We start from the raw sequence: 21,375 nt of genomic DNA on the forward strand, positions 1-21,375 counted from the left end.
AAAGTGCTAATTTTGGAATATCAAACTGACTATTGCATATGTCACCAATATTAAACTTTTTCTCAGCATTGTAGTTTTTGTAAATATACCAAATCCTGTTTATCACAGCTGCAAAATATAAGAGGCTAGTGTTCCCTACGATACTGCAATATGTTACATTAGTTTATTGTGATCATTGCTGCCAAAAGAAGGTCTATGAAAGACAGATGCTGATCAGTAGGAGTCCCTATTAGATACTTGTCCTCGACCCAAACTTTGTGAATTGGGGACAGGCTTCACCAGTTAGGAGATAAAAGTAAATGTGTACATACGGTAAGATAAATCCTTTAGATTTTGACTATATAGTCAAAATCGTAAGGAAAGTTAGTGGAAATCGGAAGGTGTTATGCCGCTTGCTATACAGATTCGATCCCGATGCGCGGTCAGTATCGCAAGACTAGATAGTCAAAATTTACTTACCTGCACAGTCTATCTAATACAAAGTAGTCAAAATTGGAACTTAGTCAAAATCGAAAGTACAGGTAGTCAAAATTGGTGCTTCTGGGCTCTGGTGGTGAGTTCAAGGGAAATCGCATAGTCAAAAAAGGGCACAGCAAGGATCTCACTGTGGGCATGCACTTTTACAGTCTTAGGAGTTTTGGAATGAACACAGAACCAATGATGGGCAGAAGACACAGACCTTAGACAGGATGACGTAAAACCTTTGTAATAACTTTAAGAATTTAAAGGAGCATTTCTTGATTCAGGTACATATAGAAGTAATGGAAAGTTTTTGTTGAACTGTGAACTAGCTCCTGTTCTCATTTAGTATTATAGGAATACTTTTAAGAGCAGGTGAAACAACTTTTATTTTGGATATAAAAGACTACATGCTTCACTGTGTTTGATTAGTCAAAACTGATGAAAGTATGCACTAGTGAGGGATGGTCTGGAATTAAAATCTAAGAAAGAGCAACTTGCTGAAAAATCTAAATTCCATCTTGTACTCACATTAAAAAATGTAGCTGGATTCTTTCCTGGTGGAAATTGTGGGTTGTTCCAAAGTAGACAGAACAAGACTGGCATGCATTTAATTGAATTGTGAAATTTGGTATGGCATATAGTATTTTATAAAGTTTGTTGTGTTATATTTATAATAATGTTTGCAATGTGGTACGTACTCGCAATGTTGTTTATTTAAAATGTTTTTTTTTTTCCATTTGATCTCTAAGCTAATATCTGTCGTACATTTTCAAGTCAGCAAGCTTATATGCTTCAATATAAAATGAAATGGTGCATGCAGAGAGTGGAATTTTTAAAACATTAAGAATTGTCATTGTTTGTCTGCAAGGTATCCTGGAAGTCTGATACGAGTGTTATTCCGGACATTTACTTGTGTTAAAGCCTTGTACATCTGACTTAAAGGACTTCTTTGCTCTTTGTGGATTGCACAACTGTCATCCAATAGACTGTTTATTTTATTTATTGGTGCCGAATTCCAGAGACACCATATAGTCCCCTTCTTCCAGGTTCGCTATCACTGCTCTGAGTGACTCCATCTTGAATTTGAACCTTTGTATGTAAGTGTTCAAGGATTTAAAATAGGTCTTACCGAGCCGTCCGGCTTCGGTACCACAAACAGCGTGGAATAATACCCCTTTCCCTGTTGTAGGAGGGGTACCTTGATTATCACCTGTTGGGAATACAGCTTGTGAATGGCTTCCAATACCGCCTCCCTGTCGGAGGGAGACGTTGGTAAAGCAGACTTCAGGAACCGGCGAGGGGGAGACGTCTCGAATTCCAATTTGTACCCCTGAGATACTACCTGCAGGATCCAGGGGTCCACTTGCGAGTGAGCCCACTGCGCGCTGAAATTCTTGAGACGACCCCCCCACCGTACCTGAGTCCGCTTGTAAGGCCCCAGCGTCATGCTGAGGACTTGGCAGAAGCGGGGGAGGGCTTCTGTTCCTGGGAAGAGGCTGCCTGCTGCAGTCTTTTTCCCCTTCCTCTGCCCCGGGGCAGATATGAGTGGCCTTTTGCCCGCTTGCCCTTATGGGGACGAAAGGACTGAGCCTGAAAAGACGGTGTCTTTTTCTGCTGAGAGGTGACCTGGGGTAAAAAGGTGGATTTCCCAGCCGTTGCCGTGGCCACCAGGTCCGATAGACCGAACCCCAAATAACTCCTCCCCTTTATACGGCAATACTTCCATATGCCGTTTGGAATCCGCATCACCTGACCACTGTCGCGTCCATAACCCTCTTCTGGCAGAAATGGACAGCGCACTTACTCTTGATGCCAGAGTGCAAATATCCCTCTGTGCATCTCGCATATATAGAAATGCATCCTTTAAATGCTCTATAATCAATAATATACTGTCCCTGTCCAGGGTATCAATATTTTCAGTCAGGGAATCCGACCAAGCCACCCCAGCACTGCACATCCAGGCTGAGGCGATTGCTGGTCGCAGTATAACACCAGTATGTGTGTATATACTTTTTAGGATATTTTCCAGCTTCCTATCAGCTGGCTCCTTGAGGGCGGCCGTATCAGGAGACGGTAACGCCACTTGTTTTGATAAGCGTGTGAGCGCCTTATCTACCCTAGGGGGTGTTTCCCAACGCGCCCTAACCTCTGGCGGGAAAGGGTATAATGCCAATAATTTTTTAGAAATTAGCAGTTTTTTATCGGGGGAAACCCACGCTTCATCACACACCTCATTTAATTCATCTGATTCAGGAAAAACTACAGGTAGTTTTTTCACACCCCACATAATACCCTTTTTTGTGGTACTTGTAGTATCAGAAATGTTCAAAACCTCCTTCATTGCCGTGATCATGTAACGTGTGGCCCTACTGGAAAATACGTTTGTTTCCTCACCGTCGACACTGGAGTCAGTGTCCGTGTCTGTGTCGACCATCTGAGGTAACGGGCGCTTTAGAGCCCCTGACGGTGTTTGAGACGCCTGGACAGATACAAACTGATTTGCCGGCTGTCTCATGTCGTCAACAGTCTTTTGTAAAGTGCTGACGCTATCACGTAATTCCTTCCATAAGACCATCCAGTCAGGTGTCGACTCCCTAGGGGGTGACATCACTATTACAGGCAATTGCTCCGCCTCCATACCATTTTCCTCCTCATACATGTCGACACAACGTACCGACACACAGCACACACACCGGGAATGCTCTGATAGAGGACAGGACCCCACTAGCCCTTTGGGGAGACAGAGGGAGAGTTTGCCAGCACACACCAGAGCGCTATATATATACAGGGATAACCTTATATGTGTTTTTCCCTTATATAGCTGCTGTATTGATTAATCTGCCAAATTAGTGCCCCCCCTCTCTTGTTTTACCCTGTTTCTGTAGTGCAGGACTGCAGGGGAGAGTCAGGGAGACGTCCTTCCAGCGGAGCTGTGAGGGAAAATGGCGCTTGTGTGCTGAGGAGATAGGCTCCGCCCCCTTCTCGGCGGCCTTTCTCCCGCTTTTTTAAGGAAAAACTGGCAGGGGTTAAATGCATCCATATAGCCCAGGAGCTATATGTGATGTATTTTTTGCCATCTAAGGTGTTTTTATTGCGTCTCAGGGCGCCCCCCCCCAGCGCCCTGCACCCTCAATGACCGGAGTGTGAAGTGTGCTGAGAGCAATGGCGCACAGCTGCGGTGCTGTGCGCTACCTTATTGAAGACAGGACGTCTTCTGCCGCCGATTTCCCGGACCTCTTCAGTCTTCTGGCTCTGTAAGAGGGCCGGCGGTGCGGCTCTGGGACCCATCCATGGCTGGGCCTGTGATCGTCCCTCTGGAGCTAATGTCCAGTAGCCTAAGAAGCCCAATCCACTCTGCACGCAGGTGAGTTCGCTTCTTCTCCCCTTAGTCCCTCGGTGCAGTGAACCTGTTGCCAGCAGGACTCACTGAAAATAAAAAACCTATACTTAAACTTTTTCACTAAGCAGCTCAGGAGAGCCACCTAGTGTGCACCCTTCTCGTTCGGGCACAAAAATCTAACTGAGGCTTGGAGGAGGGTCATAGGGGGAGGAGCCAGTGCACACCAGGTAGTCCTAAAGCTTTTACTTTTGTGCCCAGTCTCCTGCGGAGCCGCTATTCCCCATGGTCCTTACGGAGTTCCCAGCATCCACTAGGACGTCAGATAAACTTTTATACCAGTCAACAACTTCAGAGTTTCGTTTACAGAGACCTTTACATGTGGAATCAATTACGCTAACACATGAGTGGGGTACGCTTGAAAAGAATTTGCCCTACAAATTGTGATTTGTGCCGGATTCTTGTAGAAAAAAAACAAAACCTTTATGAATATTTCCTAATCCCTTGTTATGCGAGTTCTCGGTACGCTTAGATATATATTTGGTGTGGTGGCGAGACCCTATCCTTTCATCTATCAAATATAACATCACACTAGGGTTCTCTTTCTGGACACTGTATGAAGAATCATCCATTTGAAGCAATATTACACAATGTATATTTTTTCTTTTTCATATCATCTTGTGAACTTTCAGACGAGTGATTCAAGGACACCACGCAAACAAGATTAATCAGTAACTTTATTGTTTCATATCCATCTTGAGAGAATTGTATTGCAGCTCATGGTTTGTTCTTTCTGGTGGTGCCTTTGAGCATTTCCCCGCTTCTTTGTATTTAAGCTTATATGCTTTTCTGAGCCAATTAAACTTTTCCCATCTGCTCATTTTTAGCAGCTCTTTTACAATGAAATAGCTGTTCTATAAGATACTACCAAGAACAGGGGAAATTCTCCTATAGAAAAATGTGCCAGAACCAATAACTTGTTATATAAACATGCTTCTGTCTAGATAAATCACATTAGTAAGACAACACAATCCTTACATTCCTTAAATCTTTTTTTCTCTCTATGTATAGCCAGGAATGAAACTAAAACGCCACATTGTTAATGGTTCATGGCAGTATAGGCAAAAGGACACAACATCAGAAATTAGTAATGATCTAATTGAAGCTGCAGACAGTATCTAAATGGACCTTGTGATGTTATCGAATTCAAGTAATCAGGAGACACCAGAGTACTGGTAGTTATGCATTGGAAGATATGGGAAATCAAAGATTATTATTACATGTCTGCTTTGCTGGACCATCTATTTCAGAAACAAAGTGTGAAGTTTAGTGGTGTTCGTTACAAAAAGAGGTCAGGGAAAATCCAACACTTTATTCACAATTATTTTGTAATACTGCCACTCAATTAATGAATATCTGGTATCTTAAATATCAGCTAAAAGAGTTCTGCTTTTAAACCTCATGTATGCATAGACGGAAAAAAATAAAAAAAATAAAGACCAATTTATGCCGACCTAAAATGTAAATGTAAAGTGGTGATATGTAAAGAAATTATGAAAGAACAGGATTAACATAATTTTAGTGCATATGTGTATCTGCCCAATTGGATGAAATTTGGGCAGTTTGTTTACTTTTCCAATCATTAAATTGAACAGTTTACCCAACTTTTTAAAAATATATTAACACAATTTAAAATAAACTGATAGGGGCTAGTTCTCATTTAAGCAGAGTTTACAATAGTTTAGACTCCACAAGAAGCCTAGAGCATGCACTTAGTATGTGTTTTAGCTTTTAATTTAGAATCTTCAATTCTTTGCTGGGTTCATTTGACAAAAGCAGTGGAAAAATGAAATGAAGCACTTTATTTTATACAGTATGTAACAGCAGATCAGGGTTACATAGTGAATAATAAAATAATATTATATACCCAATATAAAGCAGAGGACCCATTACTCTACTCCTTTCCTATCTCATATTCCTGAGTTAAATTTAAAAAAAAAGAGAGAAAAGAAACACTGCTAACACCAAAACCCCTGACATTTAAGTAGGCACTCTTTGTTCTGCCCATCAGCCAAAAACTCTCGTCTCCTCCTTCACAGGAATTCCTACAGAGTGGAGGGCTGGCAAGGCTGGTTGGCAGGATGGATAATCAGTGCATGCCCAGCTGTTACTGTAACTGGTGGTGATCAGCAGAGGGCACTAAGTGGGAGGTATTCAGTTTCAAAAGACTTCATGGCATCTATGGATATGTTTATGAAAAGTCTGTTTATTGATGTAGTTGGAGCATGACAATTCTAGTTACAGGACATATTGTATTTAACCTGGTCTGAAATCAGTTGCTGAAGTGGACTACTTTACCATAAATTACTCAAGGTTGAGTCAATTGTGAATTAACAGTAGAAAAACTAGGAGCTTGCCAATGTAGTCTGGGTGAAATAATACTTGCGAAAAAGCCCTTTTAGGATAAAAAAAATAAAATAAAAACCTTTATAATGCACAATTGATATTAGTATATGTAAAGTATTGAGTGCATTAACCCATATAGTATCATCAGCAACAGTTTAAAGATTACATTATTATGGGCTTTTATACATTTTGCTAAGGTTGTCAATTATTGAAATCAACTCGGGATTTCCTCCTAAAGATTCAATGAGGCCGTATGCTTCACTTTCCAATTCTTTTAAAGTTTGCCTCGTATATTCAAAAGAGCCTACCTTCTCAAGATAATGAACACAGTATTTCTTGATATCTACATTTTCTGTTCTCTGTCGCAAAATATTTTGCACCTGAGTACTTTCAGGTCTTGCCCATATTGCATGTATTATAGGAAATGAAAACTTTCCTTCTGTCAAATCTTCACAAAAGCTTTTGTTTTCGCTGTACTCTTTGGAGTTTAAATTTGCATAATCATCTCGGATTTGAAAAAACAGTCCAAGAGTGTTTAACAATGGCTTCAAGTCTTTATCATATGAAGAGAACAACTGCATGAGGCCAACAGCTAATCCAAAAAGACCTCCCGTTTTCTGCAAGACCATAGCTTTATATTCTGCTTCTGTAGGACAAGTATATGTATCTCTCCAGTATATGTCTAAGCCTTGGCCATGGTGGAGTTCAAGTAATTGTTGGGTAAAAACATTGACAGCATTTGGATGATTAAGAGTTAAAACTTTCTCCAAACCCAAGAAATATACATAATTTGCAGAATTAATAACTGAGGGAACACCATAAATGCTATGAGCAACTGGGAAACCGCGGCGAAGCTTGGAGTTGTCTTCAATGTCATCAATAAGTAGACTGGCGTTGTGCAGCATTTCTGTCACTTCAATTATCACCTAGAATAAAAAAAAAAAAAAAAAAATGTATGAACTCAAATGTACATTTCATTTATTTCTTTTTAAAATCCCTTTTATAGAAAATTAGAACCATGACAATAAATAACATTCTGCATATACAGGTTGAGTATCCCATATCCAAATATTCCGAAATACGGAATATTCCGAAATACGGACTTTTTTGAGTGAGAGTGAGATAGTGAAACCTTTGTTTTTTGATGGCTCAATGTACACAAACTTTGTTTAATGCACAAAGTTATTAATAATACTGTATTAAATGACCTTCAGGCTGTGTATATAAGGTGTATATGAAACATAAATGAATTGTGTGAATGTACACACAGTTTGTTTAATGCACAAAGTTATAAAAAATATTGGCTAAAATTACCTTCAGGCTGTGTGTATAAGGTGTATATGATACATAAATGCATTCTGTGCTTAGATTTGGGTCCCATCGCCATGATATTTCATTATGGTATGCAATTATTCCAAATACAGAAAAATCCGATATCCAAAATACCTCTGGTCCCAAGCATTTTGGATAAGGGATACTCAACCTGTACTGACTAAATGTGTTATTTAGAAGAGACTGATGTTCCAACTAGACATTAAAAATTTGTCTCAAACATATTGAAACCACTTTACTACAGTTGTGTCATCTTACATCTTTGCTTAGTACGCTACAAGTAGAGTTACACAAACGCGTGAGTGCAGTGTGCCAAGGTAGTGCCAAGCGTCTTTTCTGCATTTTTCCCATGAAAATGCATCTTAGTCGTAAAGTAATGCAATAAGACGCAAATGCAGCTTCTGCTGATTACAATGATATGCAGCATTCTGTGTGTGACTGCGACTGTATTTGCATACAAAATGTTATGCTACAATTTTTTTCTGGAAAACACTAAGATGACATTTTCGGATGCAGATACAGACGCAATTACACACAGAATATAGGCATGCTGCATATCATTTTAATCAGCAGGATGCGTGTGTGTCCTATTACATTACTTTGAGACTAAGACGCATTTTTACGCAAAAAAACTGCATAAAAGATACTCTGCGCAACAGAGTCCCGCCACAGCGCGACTTGAAGGGCTGTTCAGCATGACTGCAGCAAGGATGTAAGAGGACACTTCTGTTATGTTTTATCTCATCACGTCAAATTGAATTGTTTTCCCTAGTTACGGACTGTGGGCCTGATTCAGATGTGGTTGGAGGGTGCATCACTGCTGACTTGGAAGCAGCAGCGATGCATTACATATGTTAATGTAGCAGCAGGCATTTGGTATATGTAGCAACGCCTCTTGCATTAATTTGTGATACAGTACTGTGTTCTAGGACGCAGCACTGGATCACTAGTGACTCAATGGCTGGCTGAATGACCCATGAGGTCACGCAAACAGACCACTATGGCTCCAACCATGAAGTTAGAAAATCACTGTCTAAAGGTGGAGATCCTGGCCTTGACACTCCCTGAAAACAGAATTGTGACAGTTGTCTTCAACAATATGCGCAACAAAACTTGAAGTGCAGCTATATCTAGTGTAAATAGAAGTGACCCCACACTTCAAAAACTGAAAACAGAGGCAAAACACCTTCTTTTTGAGAAATAGAGGTCGTTGCCACCTCCTCCTCAGCACCAAATGGCACCAGACTGTCAATCACCGACAGTCTAATGTCTGTCAAAGTCAGAAAAATATCTCTATGCACACTACCATATTTGCACCTCACACAGGTCCGTGCTGCGCGTGCGTACGCTCTCCCGTACGTGCGCATACTCACAGTCGCGGGCACCCGCAGGCGCATGGTATGTGTATTTACGGTAGAGTTTATGTGGTTGTAGCGTGCGACTCAATCATTACATATTTTCACTAATAATGTATTTTGTAGATCATGGTCCCTTTGATAGATTCTGAAAGTTTGGTTAATATAGAATGTTTATGAACAGAGGAATCCCTCTTTGTTTGATACGAAGGGTCAGATAGGAGTAATACAGTGGTGTTTAGTATCCATCGGAAGAATATTTAATTAGAAATATTCCGGTGTTGGTTTGAAGCAGATCAATCGCTCGTGCGAATAGTTATGGACATAAGAAGTTTATGAACATTTACTTTATTTGCACTTTATTACCCATGCGGCGGGAAACCCAGTTTCCCTCCCACCTGAGCAGTTGGAAATAGTCACAGCCCACCTGTATGAATCAACCTATGACCTTTTGTTATAATGCGAAGCCGAATTCCTGTGTCCAATGAACAATGAGATTGTAGGGACCATTGAATTGTATTGTGTGTGGGGCATAAATAGCAGGCCGACCATATCCAACTTCACTCTCTTCAACGGTTCTCATTGCTGATAATCGGGAGCTGGATATCGAGGCGCATGCGATCGTTCCCCTTGTGCGTAAGTTCTCTCCGTAATCATATTGTCTTACTGTGAGCCATTTCTCTCTCTCCCTCTCTTCTCTTTCTCTCGTATTTTTCCTTGATTAGACATTGAATTGTATTGTATTGTATTTCCTGTGTAGTTTATCTGGTTAGTTGGTTTATGTTATATTGTAGTGTATGCTTTGTACTGTGATTCCTTTTGCAAGTATAATAGTCATAATACACATAATAGGTTTCGGACCCTAAGCCCAGGTATCTGTGTATTCTTTATAGTATTAAGTACTCCCTGAGCATCGGTGACACTCAAGCAGCTTTGTAGTTAATCAGGTTACACAAGGTTGCACTTACACTTTGTCTCTACATTAAGGTTTGCTGTGTATTTCATTGCTAAAGGTATAGATATAAAGGTTTAACGTTGTGAGCGTCTGCATCGCTGGTGATCTCCTCGTGGTCCCGAGCGCTGCTACGCTATAGCGAATCATTACGATAGTCAACAGCCAATAGTCTGCCTGCCTGCGATCACTAGGCCGTGAGTGAACGTGACGCCTGAGCGTCTCGATCACGGCTAAGCGATCGATACGCAACTTGCGTACCCTTACGGTACTTCTTACGTAGATAGCGTACAGTGTTCTTAGACCTCATAAAGGGTTATATACACGATAAATATTTAGCTTTATCAATTGGCGGCTCGTCCTGTCCTTCACATATCTGCACTAGGTAGATCAGCAGACATTATCCCTCAGCAAAGGGCGGGAGGTTGTCTCGTAGTGCTGACGGGATAAGCGTCTGCTTCGCTTAGATAAAAGAGTGCTGAAGGAATCCGGGAACCGGAGGTAAGAACAAAACGCTAGTGTCTTTTAAAACTGTATTTTTCTGTCTTGCGTACACACGCACGCACACATATATATATCTGCATTTCTTTTTCTTTTTCATTTTCGTATATCACTCTCCTGTCTGCCAGTTTTATAGTTGAAAAAAAAAGTGCTAAAAAAAGATTTGCCGTTATTTCATAGTTTAAGAGTAAAGGTAATATAGTTAAAAGATAGACAAACACACAGTTTTGCCTGGGCGATAAGGCGAAGTCAGTGTGTTGTGTGGTAGATGATCAAGGATCATCTACATTGATAAAAGTATAAATTGTGTTACGGTGGATCTTTGCTTTGCGTACACGTGTCCCTAACAAAAGACTTGTGTACGCAATCCAAAGGCAGACGCACGCAGCGTACATTACGCAACGGAGCGTCCGGTTACGCCCACGTAGCTCAAGTCACGATAAGTTGATTTTTTTTAACGCAACGCGGTAAGTAACGCAAAGCGGTAAATAGCGCCACAGGCGATAAATAACGCAAGTCTATTTTTGGAAATCCAAAATTTAAATTAACAGATCCTGCTCCTAATTGGTAACACAGCTGGGCTAAAGAAAAATTTCTGCGCAGAAATAGAAATAGAAGCAAAAGTGTACATGTGATGAGTGAGTAGTTTATATAACTTAAAGGTTGAACCACAAGAAAAGTCGAGTACTCGTGAGGTACACGCGTGTAAGTGACGTGCACGGTGGCTAGGGAGGCATCCTTGGTTAAACATAATATTTGAGCATTAGAGTATAGCGGACCAGTAGGAGGTCGTACAGAACAAGACCAGGAGGTCATAGTAGACCAGCAGGTCCAGGTACAGTAAACAGGGAAGTCCGCTATACAGTTCAGAGGCACAACACCAAGAGAAGGGTTGGTGCAAGACCCATATAGGCCGTACAAGCTCTGGCTGAAGGAATTCGCAGTCGTAAGTTTCGATTCCATTGGTCTTTCCGTACACAAGCTTAGTTGTTTGTGTACTGAACGACTGGACCGCACGTAATTGTGTACAGTAGTTAGTAATCTGACCTAGTACCATTAGAGTAAAGGGGTCACAAACGCTATTTGTACATTCTGACGTGATTTGTGTAATTTTTTATTTTTCAAGAAGGGAAGTTCGCTGGTCACTCAGGAACTATCTGACAAACCTCACCTTTACTGGAAAGAGTAAGTGTTCTGCGGATAACCCTCGCATGTTCCAGTAAACAACGGTTTTTATAGGTGCCCTGGGTCGAGTGCGCCAGCACCATATCGGTGTGATCAGGTCGCATTGGTCGGCGTGGGCGAGTGAGTGGGGCACTCGGTAAACCGCCACCGTCAGCCTATTGTGAACAATCTGGTTTTCTGTAAGGGTTCGCTGAAGACCTTGATATAGAGATCAGAGGTAGAGCAAGCAACGCCTGCAGAGTTATGGGGGCCAGTTGTTCAGGTAGGGGGCGATCAACCTCGGTTCGGGTTGATTCAGTGGTCCGACCAATTGGGTCGGCCAGGTATATCATGTGTGAGAAATATGGAAGTCACACAGAGGTTTTATGTGATGAATGGGAGAGAATGACGGTACAAGACCGGGAGAAATTCCCAAGAATAGGTAGCTTCAGCCCAGAGGTGTTACAAAATTTAAGGAGGAGGATATGTCTCATAAAATCAACAAAGAGACGAGTTCAGCATTATGATTATTTACAGTTGTGGCAACAGGAAGGTGAGATACAGAGAGGTTTGGCTCAGGCGGCAGGATCTGGCTCTAACAGAAAACTGATTGCCACGGCCCCGCCGCCACCATATATATCAGGAGAGAAGTTGATTACGGAGAAAGACGCACTAAGGTGTAACACAAAATCACTTAGTAACTGTGTAAATGTTAATGATAATGTTAACCCATTAACCCATGCAAGTATTAACCCGTGCAAGTTGTACCCTGTTTTGAACTTTCCTCAGGAGTGTGATCAAGAGGACGAAGCGACAACGATTTCAGCGCTCTCTCTAGCAGCCACCATAGCAGAGACCACAGTAGGCACAGCAACACCCACGAGATTAGTAAAGGCCCCTAGCGGAGGGATAGGTGAGGTCGTATCAACTGGTAAGTACGGCACCATGCATTATGCTGAGACTATTTCACCACAAGCTGTAGAATCTACACAGAATGAGGTTGTTAGAATTACTCCTGTTAGGGTAATAGCAGTTCCCAATGGGAAAACAGATGTATCAGGAGCCACTCCCATAAGGAACATTGCCATGTACAGCCCATTTTCCCGAATGGAATTAAGGACCATAGTGTCTGAATTCCCTGACCCTAGAAAAGATTTAGTTGCCAGCCAAAAATACATCACAGACTTAGGAAACACTTTAGAGCCCAATAATAAAGATTGGCAGATATTGCTAAAAGCTTGTTTACCCTCCAATGTCGACTCAGCTCAATTTTTAGCTGATTGTGGACTAGATCTGGATGTACCTCTTACAGATGTGTACAACAAAGATAACGTAAGAAGGATAAACTTACAGTTAAAGGAGCATTTCCCAGCAGTTGTTAAATGGAACAAAATATTTTCCATTAAACAAAAAGAGTCAGAAACAGCTGCAGAATATTTCCACCGGGCACTATTAGAAATGGCAAAGTACACTGGTATAGAGGACATTAGGACAAATCCAAACCATCGAGAAGTAGCAGTATCTGTACTAATGGATGGTTTGAAGGAAACATTAAAGGCAAGGGTACAGACCACGCAACCATGTTGGCGAGGTCTGTCAGTGTCCACTTTGAGAGAGGCTGCTATTGATCACGACCGAAACATCACCAGACACAGGGAGTCGCAGAGTGATAAGCTAATGTCAGTAAGTATACAGGCTCTGACCACAAAGCAGCCTGCGTATGTACCATCCAACCCTGTGGGTAAGTCAACTATGATAACATGTTATTCTTGTCAAAGACAGGGGCACTATGCACGAGACTGTAGAGCGAAAAACTCGCAAAGATCATACCAACCCCCTAGACAACGACACGACACACGACATTGGGAGCAAGGTCCGCAGAAACGGAGTTATGAGCCACATACAGGGGAAACAAAAAGATATCCCCCAAACAGAGACTGGCATGCCTCTGGTAGTTCCCAACTATCTCCCTCACAAATAGTTGCTGCCAGCGGGATTCAGGGAGGTCACCATACCCAATAGGGGTGTGGCCATACCTGTAATCTGCAGCCAGTGAAATTGATTGCCAACCTTGAAAGTGAACCCGAGGTCGCAATTAATGTAGCTGGTAAAACTTTGAGCTTTCTTGTAGACACAGGGGCGGCCAAGTCAGTGATAAATTCGACAGTGGGCATGAGAACCACTGGTAGGACAATTCCAGCCATGGGAGTAACAGGAGTAGTCCAGCACTACCCTGTTAGCAAACCAGCCGAGATTACAATAGGGCCTTTGCATACCAAGCATTCCTTTTTGCTGGCTGCATCGGCACCAACCAATCTCCTGGGAAGAGACTTACTGTGTAAAATGGGGTGCGTCATTTATTGTACTCCTGAAGGTGTATTCTTGGACATACCTGAGAAACACGCTCAGGAAGTGCGAGACATGTTAGACTCCCCATCAAAATTAATGTCACATACCATTATGACAAATAGGAATCCATCCCAAGTAGAAGAGATGACATCTCAGATACCAGAGTCACTTTGGACAAAAGACGGACAGGACACTGGATTAATGGCAAACGTAGCTCCAGTAGTTGTACAAGTAAAAGATGGTAGGATAGCTCCAAAAATCCCACAGTATCCTCTGAAGCCAGAGGTGGAGTTAGGAGTTTACCCAGTAATAGAGCGCTTGCTACAACAGGGCATTCTGGTAAGAACGTCCAGCACTGCCAATAGTCCCATCTTCCCTGTTAAGAAGAGTGGGGGGAGGGGTTACAGGCTAGTGCAGGATCTAAGGGGGATTAACAAAATAGTTGAGAGTCAGTTCCCCGTAGTGCCAAATCCAGCTGTCATCCTAATGCAAATCCCTCCCACTGCCAAATTTTTCACTGTTATTGACCTCTGCTCCGCTTTCTTTTCGGTACCTCTGCACCCTGACAGCCAATATTTGTTTGCATTCACATACAGAGGAGTCCAATACACGTGGACTCGATTGCCCCAAGGTTTCATAGATAGTCCAAGTATATTTTCTCAGGCTTTGCATGATTGTTTACAGTCTTTCCAACCAGACAGTGGATCAGTATTGATACAGTATGTGGACGATTTATTACTGTGTTCAGATTCACTGGAAGCATCTCTGAAGGATACGAAACAGCTCCTGTTTCATCTTTCAGACACCGGACACAAGGTGTCCAAAGACAAGTTGCAATTATGCCAAACTAAGGTAAAATATTTGGGACACTGTCTAACACAAGGACTGAGACACCTGACCGCTGATAGAATCCAAGCAATTAGAGACATGACCCTGCCACAAACCCAGCAACAGATCAGAACGTTTTTAGGAATGTGTGGGTATTGCCGTAATTGGATCCCAGGGTTTTCCATTTTAGCGTTACCTTTGCAGGAAATGGTCTCCTCGAACAAACCTGATAGGATTTCGCATACAGACGAGTCCGAAACAGCATTTGAGAGACTCAAACAGTGCCTAACACAGGCACCAGCACTAGGTATGCCAGACTATGGGAAACCCTTTGAACTATACGGAACAGAAAGTGCTGGTTGCGCGGCAGGCGTACTAACCCAAAAACACGGTGATGCCAGCAGGCCAGTTGCATACTACAGCGCTCAGCTAGATACGGTAGCGCGATCCCTCCCCACATGCTTGCGAAGCGTTGCTGCGATAGCATTGCTAGTGACAAAAAGCGAAGATGTTGTGCTAGGCCACAACCTCACAATCCATACGCCACATGCGGTATCAGCCTTATTGAATTCTGCCCAAACCAGACACGTCTCATCAGCGAGGTTTACAAGATGGGAATTAGCACTAATGGCCCCCGTAAACATCACCATAAGGAGATGCAGTGCATTAAATCCTGCAACATATCTCCCAGGTGTGCCTGGTCAGGCACAAAGGGTGGAAGATGAGAGTGCTGGGGAAGGAGGATTTAATACAAAGGAAGATACACATGATTGTATGGAATATTTGACCCAAAATTTTACCGCAAGGCCTGACATCAGTGACAACCCACTGGAAGATGCAGAACTCACGTTCTACACGGACGGTAGTTGTCACAGACAGTCAGACTCGGGAGACTTGTGTACTGGATACGCAGTCGTAGATGACCAAGACACCATAGAAGCGGAACCGCTAGGCCCACCTCACTCAGCCCAGGTTGCTGAACTGGTCGCCCTAACCAGAGCATGTGAATTGGCTAAGGGTAAGTCAGCCAATATCTACACCGATTCTAGATACGCATTCGGGGTAGTCCATGATTTCGGAGCCCTATGGCGCCTCAGAAATTTCATGACGGCAGCTGGTACACCGGTAGCGCATGCAGCTCACATAAAAAGGCTTCTAACAGCGATACAGGAACCCGACAGAGTGGCTGTTATCAAATGTAAAGCACACACATATAGCCAAGACCCGGTATCACTTGGTAACAGCCGAGCAGACGAAGCTGCTAAGTTAGCAGCTGCTACCCCCATACAGACAGACACCACACAACTGATGGTATTCAATACCATCAACACACAGAAGTTGTGTAAAATGCAAAATTTGTGTTCCACACAGGAAAAGGCAGTCTGGAAGGCAAAGGGATGTGGCCAAGAGTCCTCAGGACTCTGGACGGATGGACATGGTAAACCAGTGGCCCCCAGAGCATATCTTCCATGTCTGGCTGAAGCAGCTCACGGGCTGACTCATCTAGGCAAGGAGGGAATGTGCAAATTGGTAAGAGCCTATTGGTGCGCCCCAGGATTCTCCTCTCATGCGAGTAAAAGAGCAATGTCATGCCTTACCTGTCTGAGAAAGAATATTGGAAAGGCAATACCTACAGAACCATCCCATATCCCACCTGCCGGCGGCCCTTTCCAGGTAATACAAATTGACTTCATTCAATTACCCCCTTGTCGGAATTTGAAATATGTACTTGTTTGTATAGATGTTTTCTCGAATTGGGTCGAAGCATTTCCTGCAGCTACAAATACCGCTATGTTTACAGCTAAGAAAATTGTGCAGGAATTTGTATGTAGATATGGTATCCCTAGAATAATCGAAAGTGATAGGGGTACCCATTTTACAGGTGATGTCTTTCAAGGAATGTGTAAGTTGATGGGAATTGATAGCAAGCTGCACACTCCGTACCATCCACAGGCGAATGCGAAGGTCGAAAGAGTGAACAGCACTATTAAAAATAAATTGAGTAAAGTGATGGCAGAGACAGGATTGACATGGCCAGAAGCTTTACCCATTGTATTGTACAGTATCAGAACCACTCCCAGGTCCCCTCTTAATCTGTCCCCCTTTGAAATCTTATTTGGTCGACAACCGCATGTCATGATTAACCCTCAGGATGATTTGAAATGTAACAATGAAGTAACTGTAAAGTACTTGATTAACATGAGTAAACAGTTAAGGAATCAAAATGATAATCTAAAGTTGGTGATTCCTGATCTACCTGATAGTAATTGTCATGACATTGAACCTGGGGATTATGTAATGATACGAAATTTTCTACGCTCAGGTTGCCTTATTGACAGATGGGAAGGACCATACCAGGTCTTATTGACTAGCACGACAGCATTGAAGGTTGCTGAGAGAGAGACTTGGGTCCATTCATCCCACTGCAAGAAGGTTGCTGATCCAGAGAAGTCCCGTGATAAGGAACAGACGGTAGAGGTTGTATCACTGGAGTGTCTGTTCCAGGAGGACTGAGGCGGCACCTGAGCCTTGAAGACCGAGAGCTGTTGTCGACTCCCCACTCCCTTTTATTGTTTTTTTTCCACTTCCCATCCCCTCTCCCTCAAATGTATTTTTCCTCCTTCTCATTCTTCTTCGTCGTCTCCTCCTCAAAGATGGACTTGCCCCAAGAGACTGTGATCCGGATTTTCCTGTTGACCATGATGTTGACCAGAGCAGTCTGTTCCGGCGAGAGTACCATGGAGGTCGATAGAGGTTCTGGAATGAGTTCTGATGATAAAGATGGAGGCGTAGTTTTCCAAGATCAACCTAACCAACAAGCAAAGGCGAGTATCAGAAAACGATCCGATAGCATTGACCATAGAAGAAATTGTGACGGATTGTTAGCTGAAGAAAACTGTATCTGTAGGCTCTGTAACAATGTCATTGAAGATGTGTGCATTAAGAAATGCCAATCCAGTTTTAATATCCATATGGACCGGCATCCATTGAGTGATTATCACTCCTTAGTGGGTAATGTATTAAACAAAACAGATTGTTGGGTATGCTCTCAAGTACCTTAGGGTCATAGCAAATCAGGGCTAGTACCATTTCCTTTAACGATAGGGGAGGTACTTGAGTTAAATGGTGGGAGACCGGTGGACCGGAGGTTTAATATCTCCAGCCCTCCTAGTTTGAAGCTCCACCAATACCACGTGGATAGGTCCCTATTATGTTTTAACATCTCCAATTTCAGAAAGCCGGGAAATTGGGAAGTATCATGGAGTAACCACACCATGACCTTTTCACATAGAGCAGATAGAATGCCTACAGATACAGAGCTTGTACGCCACATAGCCAGTAGAGGAAAATCTTTCCGGTATAGATACACCTTAGGAAATAGGATTACTAGAGTTGGAGAAGTATCACCAGGATACTGTGCACATATCGTACAACCTGATACGTGCATTAAGCAGATGGAAGAATTAGGGCTAGGAGATTTCACATGGAAGGTGTGTAATATGGTCATGTCCTTCTCCGTCCCATATGTTCTCCCCGATGATGCATATTTCATATGCGGGAGAAAGGCGTACAAGTGGCTTGCCCCAAACTCTGAAGGATTGTGTTATATTGGAAGAGTATTGCCTGAAGTAATGACTGTAACACATGACAAAATGAAAGACATACACCGTGGTGCCCAAGCTCCTTATACTCACACTCATTACGAGCACCTTGTTAAAAGACAACTGTCAGAAAGGTTAGAGCATCCGGCCTCTGATCTGATCCATGAATCCACCGGGATTCAGGTTCTGGTGGCGTTAGATTTCACTCGCACCGCTCGAGGAGTGATGAATTATAGATACATTTCCGCACTCGCCAATTTGTTAGATAATATCACTGAAATGTACGATGACACGTTTAGATACACTGGAAGAGAACTTCAAGCTTATAAAACAGAACTGGTACAGCATAGAATGGTTCTTAATTACCTCACAGCAGTGACAGGCGGATATTGTGTTACATTGGCAACACAGTACGGCGTGAAGTGTTGCACGTATATCACGAATAGCACCGAGGATCCGGTAGAGGTCATAGACCAAAAGATGGACGATATTCTCCAATTAAAGTGGGAATTTCGTCGAAAACACAATCTCACTCTTGCTGCTGTAGGTAATGAGCTGACTGGTTGGGTGTCATGGTTGAACCCGCGAAATTGGTTCTCTGGTTTAGGAGACTGGGCTCAAGGAGTCATAATGGATGTTGGGAAGTTTCTACTATGTATCTTAGGTGTCGTTATATCGATTGGATTGATATTTAGATGCGGGCAGGCTTTAATGAGGTGCAAACAAAGTACCAGAGTGATGAGTTTGAGGAGTGAGGAAACTGTAATTAACCTGGATTTGATTTACGACCCAACGATAGAAACAATGATGTGATGAAAATGCGATTTCTACGGTCCGTTTCTTTCACCTGTTTTTCTGGTTTTTCTCCAAGATAACAAGACCCCCTTGGACGAGGAAGTTGATGAGACGCTATACAGACAACGGATAGACCAAAGAAGAAGTTTTGACCACTTGAGATATGGACACTTGATGAACTTTGCCATGGATCCCCAGTTTCCCTAGAATTCTTAAAATTACGCTAGCCCAACATTTTTTTTGTAAATCTAATGGCATTGACAAAGCTTATTGCTCACGCTTAATGAGCAAAACAGCGCAAAGAAGACGACTTTCAACTGATACCGAACAAAACTTCAACCGACAGATGTACATTAACCTGACATAGAATACCACCGCATTTACCGTAATTATGTCTTTTCTTCATTTCTACAACCCTCAGGTAATGACACACATAGTATAGGGAATACAGGCACAGATATCAGCAATCACATATTCCCCCATTCATGTATCATCAACTAAAATGTGCTCCCCATTTTGTTCAAAATCCGAAAAGAGCTCGGTAAAGTTTGACAGCCCATCCACAGACCTGTACCACGGGATAAGAAGGAATTCAAATGTATACTTCGCAATACCTCGAAGCTTGATTTACAACACGTACGGCACGATGATACATGACCCCCCAAACATGGACTCATACACACATGCTTCTGCTATCTCACTAGGTCATACCCTCTTCCCACCTACTCCTCTCTCCTCCCTTACCCAACCATGGAAATGAATTAACCCCTGACATATATTTTTCTCCTTTTGAAATGTTTTCAGGAAGTGGCAGTTATTATTGACTGCCAAAGGGTGGACTGTCAAAGTCAGAAAAATATCTCTATGCACACTACCATATTTGCACCTCACACAGGTCCGTGCTGCGCGTGCGTACGCTCTCCCGTACGTGCGCATACTCACAGTCGCGGGCACCCGCAGGCGCATGGTATGCGTATTTACGGTAGAGTTTATGTGGTTGTAGCGTGCGACTCAATCATTACATATTTTCACTAATAATGTATTTTGTAGATCATGGTCCCTTTGATAGATTCTGAAAGTTTGGTTAATATAGAATGTTTATGAACAGAGGAATCCCTCTTTGTTTGATACGAAGGGTCAGATAGGAGTAATACAGTGGTGTTTAGTATCCATCGGAAGAATATTTAATTAGAAATATTCCGGTGTTGGTTTGAAGCAGATCAATCGCTCGTGCGAATAGTTATGGACATAAGAAGTTTATGAACATTTACTTTATTTGCACTTTATTACCCATGCGGCGGGAAACCCAGTTTCCCTCCCACCTGAGCAGTTGGAAATAGTCACAGCCCACCTGTATGAATCAACCTATGACCTTTTGTTATAATGCGAAGCCGAATTCCTGTGTCCAATGAACAATGAGATTGTAGGGACCATTGAATTGTATTGTGTGTGGGGCATAAATAGCAGGCCGACCATATCCAACTTCACTCTCTTCAACGGTTCTCATTGCTGATAATCGGGAGCTGGATATCGAGGCGCATGCGATCGTTCCCCTTGTGCGTAAGTTCTCTCCGTAATCATATTGTCTTACTGTGAGCCATTTCTCTCTCTCCCTCTCTTCTCTTTCTCTCGTATTTTTCCTTGATTAGACATTGAATTGTATTGTATTGTATTTCCTGTGTAGTTTATCTGGTTAGTTGGTTTATGTTATATTGTAGTGTATGCTTTGTACTGTGATTCCTTTTGCAAGTATAATAGTCATAATACACATAATAGGTTTCGGACCCTAAGCCCAGGTATCTGTGTATTCTTTATAGTATTAAGTACTCCCTGAGCATCGGTGACACTCAAGCAGCTTTGTAGTTAATCAGGTTACACAAGGTTGCACTTACACTTTGTCTCTACATTAAGGTTTGCTGTGTATTTCATTGCTAAAGGTATAGATATAAAGGTTTAACGTTGTGAGCGTCTGCATCGCTGGTGATCTCCTCGTGGTCCCGAGCGCTGCTACGCTATAGCGAATCATTACGATAGTCAACAGCCAATAGTCTGCCTGCCTGCGATCACTAGGCCGTGAGTGAACGTGACGCCTGAGCGTCTCGATCACGGCTAAGCGATCGATACGCAACTTGCGTACCCTTACGGTACTTCTTACGTAGATAGCGTACAGTGTTCTTAGACCTCATAAAGGGTTATATACACGATAAATATTTAGCTTTATCATGTCATAGTGCTACCCAAGTTGCAAACTCGTATTGCACATTCACAGTACCGGTCCGACGTATGTGCAAA

General features: G+C 42.6%; 1 protein-coding gene across 2 annotated transcripts in view; it reads right to left on the reverse strand.

Moving 5' to 3' along the window:
• Positions 1–5,641: 5,641 nt before the first annotated feature.
• The window catches only part of GGPS1 (geranylgeranyl diphosphate synthase 1), a 141,673-nt gene continuing 125,939 nt past the window's right edge, over positions 5,642–21,375 (reverse strand). For both annotated transcript variants that reach the window (XM_063917563.1, XM_063917564.1), the window contains one exon: positions 5,642–7,131. In XM_063917563.1, coding sequence (XP_063773633.1) covers positions 6,376–7,131 — 756 coding nt within the window. In that variant the 3' untranslated portion in view covers positions 5,642–6,375. The remainder of the gene's footprint in view (positions 7,132–21,375) is intronic.

Source organism: Pseudophryne corroboree, chromosome 4 (genome assembly GCF_028390025.1).
Source record: "Pseudophryne corroboree isolate aPseCor3 chromosome 4, aPseCor3.hap2, whole genome shotgun sequence".
Taxonomy (NCBI): domain Eukaryota; kingdom Metazoa; phylum Chordata; class Amphibia; order Anura; family Myobatrachidae; genus Pseudophryne; species Pseudophryne corroboree.